General features: G+C 40.7%; 1 protein-coding gene across 2 annotated transcripts in view; it reads left to right on the top strand.

Moving 5' to 3' along the window:
• RPAP3 (RNA polymerase II associated protein 3) overlaps positions 1-10,756 on the top strand; it is a 56,869-nt gene extending 46,113 nt beyond the window's left edge. For both annotated transcript variants that reach the window (XM_075209092.1, XM_075209091.1), the window contains exons 16-17: positions 825-925; positions 10,530-10,756. In XM_075209092.1, coding sequence (XP_075065193.1) covers positions 825-925; positions 10,530-10,615 — 187 coding nt within the window. In that variant the 3' untranslated portion in view covers positions 10,616-10,756. The remainder of the gene's footprint in view (positions 1-824; positions 926-10,529) is intronic.
• Positions 10,757-15,911: the final 5,155 nt, after the last annotated feature.

Here is a 15,911-nt window from a genome sequence, read left to right as displayed (position 1 = left end):
TAGAAAGTGGGCTCCTGTTTATTGCAAAAGGTCACTGTACCTATTTTGCCAGCAAAGTAGACTGGGAGAGTAGGGATAGTCAAATAAAAGATTGGTGTACATTTCTTCAAGTTCCTCTCAAGTTGTTGCCCAAAACGTCTGTGTTATACTTTTTTTTTTTTTTATTATTATTTTTTTTTTTACATGGTTGCTATACCACCAGTAGACTTGCTAAATTCTAAGGAAGCAAGTTATAGGCTTTATCTTTGTCTTTATGGGTGTACTGCTCTCTCTTGACCATGTGCTTGTGTAGATTTATTGGGAGAGACATTTCCCTATACGTATGATAAACAATTTGCATTAATCTATTCCAAGCTTGCAAAATTTTACTCGAGGGCTGACTTGTCCCCTCTGTATCTACCAGGTTAAAGTGGCTGTCAATTATAGTCTACAATATAATAATATTATGACAATTTAGGTAAGTATATGGTGTGGAACAGATGGCTTGACATCCTGTTCATGTTGTCACCTGCTGATATCTATTAAGTAATACTAATCTTTTGTAATAAACTGGACTAGGAAATTCATGTGATTTCACTTATAGGTACAATGTGCTGCCATCATCTTTGTTCCTATTAAATTTTAGTTAAAATAATTCTCTTGTACATATCCACAATTAAGGGATTTCTGAATCTGGGGGCGCATGTCAAGAAGGTTTGTTGAATTGTAACACATATATGTTTTGCAGTGTTAACTCCTGTATTGCCTTGTGTTTTTTTGTAATTTAATTGCTGGCTATGTAAACACCTGCATTGGAACATTGTATTTGTATTTTTTTTCTCTAGAATTGAGGATGCAGCTGTTGTGCTTGAAATTTTACAAAGGTTTTCTGAGCTTAACAGGTTTGACATGGCAGTAATGTTTTTGTCGGGATCAGAAAAAGAAAGTAAGTTATGAATGTTGAATGTATGTATATTATCAATGTAATCCTAAATGTACTGTAATTGTTGCTCATTTTCTAAACTTGCTTACTCATTTTTTGCAGGCACACATACTTATATAGCACTTTACATACTTGGAATTAAAGGCCCACTAAGCCTAAAATAAAACAGAGATGCTCATAACATTCACAAAAAGATTTGTAAAGTTTCCTATAGTGTAACAGACTGGTCTGATTAGGAGAGTCCTTTACAAAGCTGCCTTGTTGTGATGTGCCTATATTTGCACTGATGCACCAGTTTGTACAGTAAGTTTAGTGTGTCAGGATGGAAATATCTGCGAGGGTGCAAACGTTTGTACCTTCTGATAAGATGAACTGTGTAAATCAGCATGCTCCTTGCTGAATTAATGTGCTTTGCTGCCTTATATTGTGCCCACATGCAAAAATTGAGGTTTCATGTTTCAGGTTCAGATATTTAAATGAGCTTCAAGGATTGAGATTTTGCATTTATGGGAGTATTCATTGGTTTGGTGATACCAAACCAATGAATACTCCCCTACCGACCCCTTAATTTAGTTCTTTTTATTTTAATTTCATTTCTGTGTTCCCAAACCGTTCCCCACACTCCAACTCTGGCTCCCCGGCAAAATGATCACCTGGTTGCTAAAACACAGCGACAGGGGACCCATAAGCTGCACGAGAGCAACGACTGGCTGCTCAGGGAGCCGCGGCAGGCAACCCCAGTCTCTCCCAGCACAGCTGAAACAGGGCTGCCGGCGGTTCTCCCAGGCTACTGAGGACATAGAACGCATTGGAGCCTGAAGTAGCAAGGAATGTTATAGGTGTAGCAGTCACAGCTCTCACCAGAGTCTTGAATGGGCAGGCAGAACCATTATGTTGGGGCTGGCATTGAGAAGGTGGTGTTCTTCTCTGGTGGGTGGCAATTCCCATCTTGCCAGGATTTTCTCAGAGGAAAGTCTGCCATTTTACACTCCTCACTTGCCTCTGCAGTGCCTGCTCCATTCTTTTATTTGGGGGAAAGTTTTTTTTTCTTCTCTACTGCTGTGTGGTTTGTGACTGCTTTAGAGCTGTGTGTCACTATTATTACTATTGTACTCTTTATCTTTATATCTGAGTACTTTTTTTCCTCAATTGTGTCACTATAATCTTTATTATATCTTGAGAACTGACCCTTTCCCAAGTTAAATTACAGTACTTTCACTGTATATTGAGTACTCAATTATTTAATAAATATTAGAACTTGCTGACAGAAATATGTACTGGTTATGTTGTTTATACAAGATGTCAGAAAAAAGGAATAGTTTGAGGTCCAAATCTGTCAGAACCAGCTCACTAGTGTACAATAGAACCCGGATGCCCAATGCGCGGCTTTTGAGTCCAAGGATCTAGGTCTGCATTCATCTGGAAGGGACACACCTGACCTGGTGGAGCCAATCTGGGCTAAGGAACTGGCTTGATCCATTGTGGAACTTAGACGGGAAAACGCCGTTCCAGAGATTACAATGCTTTTCTTACTTTTTCTCTAGGGGCTTTGTCTATAGATACCCCTCCTCAGGGAGAGGTGACTCCATGAGTCCCTGACGCCTTGGCAGCATCACAAGAACCCCCTGGATGCAAAACATACAAAGGTTGGTTCAGGGGCTGGTTAGGGTATCTTCCTCCCTTTAGAAAAGGTTGAAGACCTTGTCTTCTTACAGATTGCGCAAGCATCAGGCTTGTTTGTGGATCCAGGGGTTAGGAGAGTACAATTCGGAACACTTCCCTCCGAAGGAAGGGAAGATTTCAGAGGACTCAGATTATGAACACCTGACATCTTGGGAGGACGATTCCTCCAGTAGACAGGGGATGGAGAACCTTTATTCTAGCGGTCCGATCAACCTTGAATATTTCTTATGTGGAACTCATGGTTCCAGAGGTTTCCCTATTCAAACAGAAGAAAAAACAACCCGTTTTGTTTTCCGTCCTCTCTACAGTTATCGAAATTTGGGGTGAGGTGAGACTACATCCTCATAGCAAATTGTAGGTTCTGAGACTGTTCTGGTTCTCATACCCCTTCTCGGACACAGACCTTACATCATGGTAGACTCAGCCAAGTGTGGATGCCCCCATTACACACCTGGCGAAATCCACTACCATTCTTATCCTTAGTGCTGCTGCCTTAAAAGACAGCATGGATAGGAAACTTGAATGGATTTTGAAATCTATTTATTTAGCATCTGGTTCTTCGCTTTGACCAATTGTGGCCGCTGCATGGGTGATCAAAGCAAAGTAGAAAGGTGGGCAAGCTCACTAAGGCATACAGTCGGAGATGCCTGGATCTGAATTGACACGGTTAGCCGAGCATATTAAGGAAGCATCCGAGTACTTGGCTGATAGTGTCCTGGACGCAGGTCTGGCTCTGTCCAGGATCTCTTCCTTGACATTAACAGCCACAGTTCGGTAGTGGAGGCTCGTCTCTTGCTCTTTCGGGACCAGTGAAATCCGTTCTTCCCCCAAACACCTGGGGTAAGGGGCATAGTGACCAGAGGTTATGTTCTGGAATTTCTGGGGATGCCTCCGCCGTGTTTCCATTCCACTCACCTTCCATGAGATGTCACTAAGACATGCCCTTCAGGAGGCCATTCAATCCCTATTGTCATCATGAATGATTGAATAATAACCCAAACTCTTGGGTTGGTGCAAACCTTTTTCTTGTACAAAAGCCAGATTTGTCCTTCCACCCCATCCTGAACCTGAAGACCCTCAACTTATCTTGAGGGTAGCCAGCTTCAGGATGGAGTGAGTTCGCTCTCCATGGAGCAGAACAAGTGTCTTGCATCCTGAGATAACAAGGTTGCATGCTTTCACATCCCAATATGGGAATGCCACCATGCTTCTCTGGTTTGCGGTGGACTCATCCCTACCCTTTGATCTGGCAACAGCACTGAAAGTCTTTACAGTCATGCCAGCGCTCCTACATTCTTCTGTCACACTTGCCATTGGTAGCGGAAACGCTGTAGTCGCATGGTTGGATCATAAATTTCAAAAAGTCCAGCCTGGTCCCGCCCAGTGCATGTTTTTCCTGGGTCTCCTGTTTGACACCAATTGTTAGAGGGTGTTTTTGCCTCAGGGCAAGTGAAAACCTTGTTATCCCTCAAGCATGTTTACATTCTTCAGTGCATGAAACTATGAAGCGATACAGTTTTCTTGCTTCCACTCACGGCCTTTCTAAAACGAGATACTAGCAAAGTGGTCGAGGTTCAATCCTCAGTTCTTCCGTCTGTCACCACTGACCCATCAGTATCTCTTGTGGCTGAAGACAAGGATTCTCAGTCTGGGACATACGCCCCTTCTCAGTGTGGGACTGGACCATAGTGACCACAGACGCTGGGGTACGGTGACACTGAACCTCCATCTTCAGGGTCCTTGTTCCCGGGAGCAGACAAGGCTTCCCATCAATGATTTCGAGCTACGGGAAGTTTTCAGTTCTCTAGCAAAGTTCTTTCTGAACATCAGACCCATTTGAGTAGAGTCCAACAACGCCACAGTAGGGGCGTATATCAACCACTAGGGGGGACCAGTAGTTTCCTTGCAATGAAGGAGGCGATCAGGATCATGCGCTGGGCGGAACATCATGTCCAGGCCATTTCAGCAGTATTTATCCTAGGCGTAGACAATTGGGAAGCTGACTACTTAAGTCGCCATGCTAATCATCTAGGTGTTCGCCCAGCTTGTGGACAGGTGGTGTTGACATGATGACCTCTTGGCTGAACCACAAAGTGGACTGGTATTTTGCCAAGACCAAGGATCCGCAGGCACCTCTAATTTATGCCATGACGGTTCCCTGGAATTACCGGCTGGTATATATCTTTCCTCTGATTCCTGTGCTACTTTGGGTGCTAAAGAAGGCCAAGAGGGAAGGGGGTACAGGTAATTCAGCTGACTAGAGGCTGGCAGAGAAGTTCCTGGTATGCCGATCTTCTCGGCATAGGGATAGAACCACCTGGGAGACTTCTGAGCTAGGGTCTGTTCCTTCATCAGGATTTAATCCAGCTGCCTTTGACGGCCTGGTGGCTGAGGTCCTGATTCTCATCAAAAAAGGTTTCTTTGACAGGGTCACCCAGATGATGATTAAGGCCAGGAAACCGGTGTCTTCTATGAAATATCATCGGGTCTGGAAGCCCTACATAGGCTGGTGCACCCACTCTTCATTCCGTCTGGCTCGGATCTTGTCTTTCATCCAGGATATCCTGGACAAGGGCCTGCATTTGGCTTCTCTTAAGGTTTAAGTCTCTGCCTTGTCTGTCTTTTTTTCAAAGATGATTGGCTGGGTTGCCGGAGATTGACACCTTTCTTCAGGGGGTCCTTCACGTCCAACCACCTTTTGTTCCACCAGTCGCGCCATAAGACCTGATTTTGGTTCTTTCAGCATTGCAGAAGTCGCCATCTGAACCTTTGGAGTCTGTTCCCATAAAAATTCTGACCTGGAAGGTCTCCTTTTTACTCGTCATATCATCTACGAGGCGGGTCTCTGAGTTGGAGGCCCTTTCCTACAGTCCGCCCTTTCTTATTTTTCATGAAGACGAAACTGTTTTACGCACAAAGGCCTCTTTCCAACCCAAAGTGATGTCCACATTTCAAATCAACCAGGACATTGTTATACCTGCATTGCCCCGGGACTTACAGTCCAGTTCTTCTGTTGGATGTGGTTAGGGTTTTGCAAAACTATGTGGATCACACGGCATCCGTGCGTAAAACTGATAGTCTCCTGGTGTTGTACGATGCTCACAAGAGAAAATGGCTGGCAATAAAATAGACAGTTACCAGATGGATCTTTCGGAGGGTTCTCCAGTTCCAGAGGAGATTATGGCTCACTCCACCGGTCACTCAGCGCTTCCTGTGCGGTGCGAAATTGAGCTTCGGTCTAGCAAGAGTATCAGGCAGCTACCTGGTCTTCCGTCCACACGTTCACCAGATTCTATCGCTTCATTGTGTCCAAAGACACTAGCTTTGGCCGAAAAGTTTTGCACGCAGAATGGCTTAACGGTGACCACTCATAGGGGCAGCTTTGGAACGTCCCGATGGTCAGCAGTGTCCCACAAATGGCTGTGCAAGAGAAAAGAAAATCTTTGCAGTCAAAGTAATATCCGTTTCTCTTAACCCATTTGGGGGACACAACACTCCCACCCTTTTTTTTTCTGACCGTTTGTAGTTGTATGTTTCTGTTTGAATGTGACTTTAGTCCTTTTGTTAGGGCTTTGTTAGTTAAATAAACTGATTGTTCTCCTTCCAGGGGGCATAAAGGAGAGGGTGCAAGCCAGTCAGGTTGTTTGAATTTAGTGCAATACTCCCAGCAAGGCACCCTCTATGCCCAAATGGGTTAAGAGAAACAGATTTTAAGGGAGTACAAAAATCCTGCTTTTATTTCTATTGCTACCATTTGCATTTCTTTCTGAGCCAGTAAAAAGTCATGCAGATAGATTTACCAGGTGAGATCCCAAAAAGCAGAATGGGGCATTTTCTAAATATGTGCACAAATAGACACATTTGAGCAAAACTGAATGCATCGTGCTCCTGCATATTCAGGCTTAATTCTGGCAGGAACATTGCTGTTAAGATAAAAAAAAAAAAATCTCACCCACGACCCACAAATAATTTTATATATATTCAAATATGATAAGCACCTCTAGCTTTTAAATATACTGTATATTTATATATGTTGGTAGCTGCTTTTATTTTCGATGTAGTGTTCCTGAATAAAGTGCAATGTATCCAGTGGTACTTTGTAAACATTCTAACTAGCCATGTAAGTCACAGAATTCTGATGTCAGATATCACATATATTCCATTTGTCTTGTTACTGCTTTATGTTCAGGCTATTGGTATGTTTTCAGAGTAGTTTTTCCACCATACAAACTGCAAGTTTTGTTACCATCATATAACATACCTTTTATACAGTTGTGTCTTGTGACGTCAATGTATCTTGAAACGCCAAATAGTAGACATGCTACAGAGAGGATCCCTGTACGTTGTGTTCCTAAACTATTTAATTTAATACTGTGTTAGTAATGAATTGTCACATTTCATACTTAGTGCCTTAATAAAGTATTTGGCCCAGTCTCTTTTTTTTTCACACTTCACAATCCTGTAGCCATTATATTTTTGTTTGTGAGTCACACATTTATCATCTTCAGTCCCTCCGAAAAGTAAAGATAACAGTAACCCATAAAGTAATAATAACAAGATGGACCAATATTTGCCCATTCTCCTTGAAAAATTATTATCATTTATTTGTTAGGCACCACAAGGTTTCCACGGCGCCGTACACAGTACAAACAGTAGACCATACAGGGTGACATAGTACAGAACAATAAACACAAAGTACCAATACTTCAGAAACTCCAGGCAGACATGTGGGTAAAGACAGAGCAGAAGAACAGAGGGAGATGGGCCCTGCTCATACGAGCTCACATCATAAGGGAGGGTGAACAAACAGGCACAAAAGGGAGCCTTTAAAGTAAGGGAGAGAAAGGCGGGGCTAGGGGAGAGAGGTGATAACGAGAAAAGGAGGTTCGTGAAGGAGCACGAAGGTAGGGTTAAGTGGATGATTGGTAGGCTTTGAGGATCAGGTGAGTTATAAGTGCCCGTTTGAAGGAGCACAGACTGGGAGAGAGACGGATGGAGTGAGGGAGGTCATTCCAGTGCAGGGGGGCTGCTCGGGAGAAGTCTTGGATTCTGGAGTGGGAAGAGGTAATCAGAGTGGAGGAGAGGCAACGGTCATTGGCCGAGCGCAGGGAGCGGGCAGGGGTGTGAATGGAGAGGAGGTTAGAGATATAGGGGGCAGTAGACAGGTAGAGAGCTTTGTAAGTGGTGGTAAGGAGTTTGAAAAGGATCCTGTAGGGGAAGGGGAGCCAGTGTAAGGCATGGCAGAGAAGGAGCGGCTTGAGAGAAAGATGAGTCGGGCAGCCGTGTTGAGAACAGAAAGAAGGGGGGAGAGGGGGGAGGCCAGTGAGGAGAAGGTTGCAGTAGTCGAGGCGTGAGATGATGAGTGCATGGATGATGGTTTTGGTGGCATCTTGTGAGAGGAAGGGCCGGATGCGGGCGATGTTACGCAGCTGGAAGCTGCAGGTTTGGGTAAGAGATTGGACGTGGGGGGTGAAGGAGAGAGAGGAGTCGAGGGTGACACCCAAGCAACGGATCTGGGTGAAAGAGGAGATGGTTGTGTTATTAACGATAGAGAGGTTGTGGTGGGAGCGGAGCTTGGGGTGAGTGAAGACAATGAGTTCAGTTTTTGAGATATTAATTTTGAGAAAGCGTGAGGACATCCAGGAGGAGATGGCAGAGAGACAGTCGGATGCACAAAGTGACAATGTACAGCAAGTTTGAGGTCTTGCTCCAGATGTTCGATAAGATTAAGGTCGAAACTCTCAAAGGACATCTATTTTGTTCCACTTAAGCCACTCCAGTGTTTCTCTTGTAGTGTGCTTTGATCATTTTCCTGTTGAAGAACAAACTTCTTCTTCATTTTGAGCTTTTTGACATTAGGGTAGGAAGAATTGCCTGTAATGGACACCATTTATAATCCCATAGAACTTGACAAGATTGACAATCTCTGCTGCTGAAATACATCTCTGTAAGATGATGCTTTTTCCATGGTTTAAAGTAGGGTGGTACTTGGCTGGTGAGCAATTTTTGATTTGCGACATTTACCATTCCAACCCAAAACGTTTTGTTAAACCACAAGATTTACTGACACATTTTGGTAGTATTTTATAGATTGTGTTTTGCAAACACTTTGCTGCCATGGATTTGTTTTTTGTTTTTTTATTTATTTGTTTGTTTTTATCTAAAGCCAGTGCTTATTCTTACAACCATGCCAAAAGGGACCTTTTTGTGGCATGCCTTGGAGATTGTAGACCCATTTCTGTAGCTCACTCAATGTCACCGTTGCTGGACAGGGCCAACTAAGTTAAGGGGGACAGCCTGATTTAGGCAGTGTGACTGTAATTTCCTACTTCTTCCATATTTGTGCAATGAACTGCACTAAGCTCCCAATGCATGTTCACTGCATTTCCAGATTTGTGCATCTGTCTATAATCATATACCTGACTTGTAGGGCTTCACAGGGAGAGAAAGGGTGTTTATACACTGATCAACCACACCACTAAAACCACTGACAGTGAAGTGAATTGATGGTCTCGTTATAATGGTTTGTACCTGTCAAGGGGTGGCATATATTAGGCAGCAAGTGAACAGTCAGTTCTTTAAAGTTGATGTGTTGGAAGAAGGCAAAATGTGCAAGCATAAGGATCTGAGCTACTTTGACAAGGGCCAAATTGTGATGGCTAGACAACTGAGTCAGAGCATCTCCAAAATGGCAGGTTTTGTGTTGTTTTTTTTTTGCTATGTAGTGTTTAGTACCTACCAAAACTGGTCCAAGGAAGGACAACCGGTTAACCTGCGACAGGGTCATGGTTTGCCCAAGGCTCATTGATGCTCTTGGGGAGAGAAGACTAGCTCATCTGGTTTAATCCCACAGAAGACCTACTGTAGCACAAATTGCTAAAATGCTGGCTACGATAGAAAGGTGTCAGAACACACAGTGCTTCATAGTCTGAGTGACCATGCTCACCCCCGTCCATCGCCAAAAGACCCTAGAGTGGGCAATGGAGCACGGAGCAATGGAAGGATGTGACCTGGTCTGATGAATCACGGTTTTTTTTGTTTGTTTCTTTTACTTCATGTGGACGGCCAGGTGCATGTGCGTAGTTTACCTTCTTCCCATGCACTATGGGAAGAAGGCAATCCAGCGGAGGCAATGTAATGCCCTGGACAATTTTCTGCTGCGAATCCTTCGGTCCTGGCATTCATGTGGCTGTTACTTTGACACGTATAACCTACCTAAACATTGTTGCAGACCAAGTACACCCCACCATGGAAAACTGTATTCACTGATGCCCGTGGTCTTTTTAAGCAGGATATTTGCCCAGCTACACTGCAAAAATTGTTCAGGAATGGTTTGAGAAACAAGACAAAGAGTTCAATATGCTGACTTGGCCTCCAAGTTCCCCAGATCTCAATCTGACCGAGCATCTGTGGGATGTGCTGCAAAAACAAGTCCGAGCCATGGAGGCCCCACCTTACAGATCTGCTGTTAACATCTTGGTGCTAGATACCACAGGACACCTTCAGAGGTCTTGTGGAGTCCATGCCTTGACTGGTCAGAGCTGTTTCGGCGGCATGAGCGGACCTATTAGGCAGGTGGTTTTAATATTGTGGCTAACCAGAGTTTACAGTATCTATTTACAAAAATTGATCCACTCATTTCTTGAACTGGTGGCAGCAACGAACAAAGTGTGTGAGTTGAGTTTGTACAACCAATGTCATTCAATGGATTTCAAATGAATTCCCTATTTTTACATAATTTATATATTTATGGGTAAGGTAAATAATCATGTGAACATAGTGAATCTCGAATACGTGAAATTATGTGTGGTTATTGAGTTACAAAATACCTTGAGGTTATTAAGGCATTAAGTAGTATTCAGTAAATCTTTATGGTTCGGTTGATTATTTTACATTTCCCTGTTTGTTGCTTTTTCTTTTGCAGATGTACGCGCCTTATTTGCTTACATAGAACAATCAGAGAAGACCAGTGATTCTTTTATTACTCTGAAGAAGAAATATGGCCTTTGAGTATTATAACCAGCAACAACACAAATATATATCAAATGGACATTTTAAAAATGCCAATTATGAAGGAGGAACCATGTGCCCATTTCCTGACAAAGTTGACTGATTTTACTGAAGTGCTGTAAAAATAAATTTTGATATGTATCTGAGTTTCAATTTCTGTTACTACCATGTGGACTGAAGTTCAAACATACTGGACTTTGCATACCAAACATGCCATTATGTTATGGAGAGGCTGTCCTATCTAGAGTTGTGCTCTCAGTTTGTTAATACAACTCCCATCATGCCATGCTTGCATTGATCGACGCATTTTTCATATTACATGGCAGCATGGTGACCAGGACCGTGATTGCCTTGGTTTCCTCCCATACTCCAAAAAGATACTGGTAGGTGAGAGTGTGTTAGAGAATTTAGACTAAACGCCACTGAAGCAAGGGTCGATGTGTATGTTTAGACAGTCTCTGTAAAGTGCTGCATAAAGTGTTGGCACTTTATATATAAATAAAGAAGAAGAATGATCTCTAGTAAAATAACCTTCCCAAGTGGAAAAAGACAGGACTATTCTGAAAATCAAGGACACGTGGGAAAAAAAGGTCAGTCAGCACAGTTGTTTGTCTGTTTGTTCTTTAATTTACTAGCGAAAGTGGGAGCTGCTATGTTTCTTGTACAGAAGAATTGGAATTAAAGGTTTTGTATGCAACATGCAGAGGTGTGCAACATGTGAGTTGGAACCCTTGATTGTCAGATGTACAATTCATCATATTGGGAACCACTTATTGATGAAGCTCCAAAACAATGGTGCCCTGATACATGATACTTTTTTTTTTAATTTCATAAGAAAAGAAAAAAATGTGCAGCATAGATCTACAAAATTGTAATGTATGAAACTGCAATGGAAGTAAGCAAAACTGTAGATACATCTGTATCCTTGCAACAGGACAGATCTGTATCATGGATAAAAATATCCTATAAAGCCTTGGCATAAATTACAGAAGGAAACAAGAAAGCAAGAACAATGTATTTCGTAAAAGTTGAAAGAAGCTATTTATAAACCTTCATAAAATAGAGATGTCTGACTATGGAAATGTGTGAATACCCCCTATAGCCAAATTACATGTGTTAGACGAAAAAGAGCTTGCCAAATACTGCATTTTCACAGAAGCTGGACCATTACAATGGGAAGATAACATTTCAAAACATATATTCAAAGAAAATTGTGTATCCGGTGTAAATTGATGGACAAATCAAAGAAGTGAGATTAGCCTCTTAAACTGACTGATTTTGAGACCATAAAAATCTAGTAGTCGTGACATGCTAAAGATACAGTTGCAGTACCCCTGCTTCAATGACTTGCTCTTGACTAAAAGTATACTGCGCATAACATTACATGAATTGGATTCCCAATAGCTGATGATACCGTACTTGTAGAACAAAACTGGTTTTAATTTCAACAGAAAATATTCAACTGTAACCTATTAAGGCAAAGTTAAAGCTGATGTGCAAAAAGTTGGATATCGCACATTTGAATTTCAAAATGTAATAATTTGAGTGTACACAAAAATGAGGATAAGAATCTCTCAAACTGTTTGTTCTGGAAGGTGGATTCCATAGAAACCATTTTAGAATCCAAGACCTTTTCGAGTAAATCAGCTATATGAATTCTGCTTGTTTACCATTTTTTTTATTCGGTTCAGAATCACTCATGGGGGTAAATATTTCAAGCTGGGGGGTTAAAAAAAGGAGATGTTGCCTATAGCAACCAATCAGATTCTAGTTGTCATTTTTTTTAGTACATTCTACAAAATGACAGCTAGAATCTGATTGGTTGCTAACCCGCAGCTTGATAAATTTACCCCTTGGTATTTATCTTCATCTCATCCAGTTGAGGCTCATGAAAACTAGTGCATAAAAGATTGTGGTGTCAAATGCACCCCTGTATGAAAGGACATTTATACATACAAGTTATTGCAGTAGCATATTACAGCACTTCCCTGAGATGCACATTCATCCACCTCCTTTTGTAGACCAGGCTCACCAAGTCAAAGAATCTGCCGAATTCATGACCCAACGACAGTTATTAAGATTAAAAAGAACCGCTACACTATTCTGTTTTTTGACAATTTTTTTTTAACTTTTTGGGGACATTTTGCGTGGTGTTATAGCTAAAAGGACAGACTTTCAACAGATATCTGCCACATTGAGACAAATAATATATGAACATTAACAGTGTATAAACAGTAAATGCCTTGCGTTGTATTTATGACCTACATCAAGATGACAATCTCAAAACCTTCTTCAGCAAAAAAGTGGTCAGATGCAGTTTTTATTACTGTGTTTTATTATTTTATTTTTTTTGAGGTTGGAGATGTTTGTAAGGTCTATCATTTATGTGTGTGTGTGTATAATATATATATATATATATAATATATATATAATATATATATATATATATATTTATTTATATATTTATTTATAATGAGAGAGAGATATATATCAAGAAACAAGTGGCACTTTAAGCTTAAAATTTCAAGAATAGGAAATATCCAGAAGCCTTAATACAAGAAGTCATGAACAGAGCACAAGGGCTACAAAGAAACATACTCTTGCACTATAATTCACACAGTGATAAACCACAAATTTTTTCTTTTATAAATTCAGAAATCTAAATAAACATGGGAACATTCTCCTTGTGGACTATTTTAAGTTGACACTAAAAGGTATGATCGCCCCCAGCTGTTTAGAAACAAACAAGGAAATCAACATTATTAATTTAAATGTTGGTAATGCCATGTATATAAAAAAAAAAACATCCATTCCAATTTCTGGTCTTATGGCCTTGGGTAATCCCCATAAACGTAAAAAAATTGTTTTAGGATCTGTACAATCATATAAGTTTTATATATATATATATATATATATATATATATTTTAGAATATTTATGCAACCTCATATATAAGGAAAAGAGACATTTAAAACTTTGCTTACAAGAACCTAATAGATATATCAACAAAATGTACACACAAGCAGGGGCTGGCTGGCAGACGTTCGGTCGGGGGACAAATACACAGCACTGGCCCATAAGCAGCAACTCATCCTTGAAGGCTGGTTTTTGGAACAATATATATTTATCTATATAAAAAAAGAGTCTATTTTAGTGTTGCTTAATAAAGCTGTACTTTTTATATTATAAATGATATATAAAATAATAAAAATAAATAAAGCAACAAAAACAAACCTCACTTTATAATGAATTTAATTTTATATGTTCCCTCTCCCTACAGCACCTTTTTTTTTTTTATTCCCCTTATCAGTACAGCCAGACACATTGTTCTCTGCTGCAAATATTTTTGCAACAGCCACAAGCTGCTGACTATGATTTATTTTTCTTTCTATATATATATATATATATATATATATATATATATATATATAGCTAGCAGTGTGGCAGTAACTGAAGTGCAGAATATATTGATGACCTGCCTTTCCTTATAGAGTGTGGTTACATGTTAGGTTTTGCTCACTCTGGACCTTTCTCTCCATACAGTTCCTCAATCTTGCAAGCATTTGTAATCTATGGGGGTATATTTACTAAGCGGCAGGTTTGAAAAAGTGGAGATGTTGCCTATATAAACCAGTCAGATTCTGGTTATTTATTTAGTACATTCTTTGATATGACAGCTAAAATCTGATTGGTTGCTATAGGCAACATCTCCACTTTTTCAAACCCGCAGTTTAGTACATATACCTCTATGAGTTTTTTGAGGGAACTTGTGTCAGCTTTCTTATGTTTGGCCTTTTAAACATGCCAATAATTTGCTAACATTTCTTTTGCACAATATGGGCAGAGTCAAAGGTTATTTACAATATATTTACAGAATAAAAGCAAATCATGAATAATAAACTTATGTGATGGTTAAACAAAAGTGAATTAGAATAGCAGACACCCTTATTACCACATGATCTAAGCAAATGCACACCCTGTACAGCCCTTGGTCCACCATAAAATAATCACTATTCCCTCCACAAATAGCACTGACTACTGCATAGAGTCCTATATCCAGCATAAAAGCATCATGCCCACAACATATAGGTACATACCCACTATATCCCCATATAACGGAGGAGGGCTATTGGAAAAACTTACAGCTGAACTGTAGGTCCTTATGTATCTAATTACATTTGAAAACCTCAAACTTCATTCCTCCCTATCAATACGGTCAGACACATTGCTCCCTGCTGCAAATATTTTGGAACAGCCACAAGCGGCTGACTAGGATTTTTTTTTTTTTTTTTTAGCAATTTGCAAGTAATTTTTTGCTACAGGGCTCCCATAGTTTAGTGGAGGAGCCCTGTAGTATTGTCATCAGAGAATTGCGGTGCAGGCAGCTTAGGTAATGTGCATATAGGTGGCTGCATCCATTGAATACTGCATCTGGATCTAGTAGTAGGGGAAGGGGGCACATCCCTATGGCCCCTGGCCCGATCCGCCCCTGCACACAAGGAAAAGCTAAATTATTATAACTTTAGGTGAGAATGTGGGTGTGTATATATATATATATATATATATATATATATATATACATACAAAGATAGATATATTAGATTTAGATGTATTTAATTAACATTGTTACTGCAGACTTCACACATAAATGCAAAAACCTTACACCCAAATGTACATGGTTGCTATAGCCAGTAGCTTACATTAAAGGCAGTTCTTACTTTCAATGTTTGTACATGATGAAAAAGTAAAAGTGGCGTTTTTGGGTTTATTTGTTTTCCAGAAACCCATTTAAGCAGAGTGGCTTTCTGATGAGTGTCTTTTGAGAACATTTAAAACATCAAAACACTACAGATTCTCTCCAAATATAAATCTGTTTGGTTGTAGCCACTGGTGTATCATCATCATCATCATTTATTTATATAGCGCCACTAATTCCGCAGCGCTGTACAGAGAACCCATTCACATCAGTCCCTGCCCCATTGGAGCTTACAGTCTAAATTCCCTAATATAGACACACACAGACAGACACTAGGGTCAATTTTTGATAGCAGCCAATTAACCTACCAGTATGTTTTTGGAGTGTGGGAGGAAACCGGAGCACCCATGAGACCGCTGGAGGCAGCCATATAGCTTGTGTACACATATTAGACAATGTGGGCAGCATGGTGGCTCAGTGGTTAGCACTTCTGCCTTACAGCACTGGGATCATGAGTTCAATTCCCAACCATGGCCTTATCTGTGAGAAGTTTGTAAGTTCTCCCTGTGTTTTGCGTGGGTTTCCTCCCACACTCCAAAAA

The sequence above is a fragment of the Mixophyes fleayi genome, chromosome 4 (assembly GCF_038048845.1).
Source record: "Mixophyes fleayi isolate aMixFle1 chromosome 4, aMixFle1.hap1, whole genome shotgun sequence".
NCBI classification, from domain to species: Eukaryota; Metazoa; Chordata; class Amphibia; order Anura; family Limnodynastidae; genus Mixophyes; species Mixophyes fleayi.
This window is presented reverse-complemented; position numbering and strand designations above follow the sequence as displayed.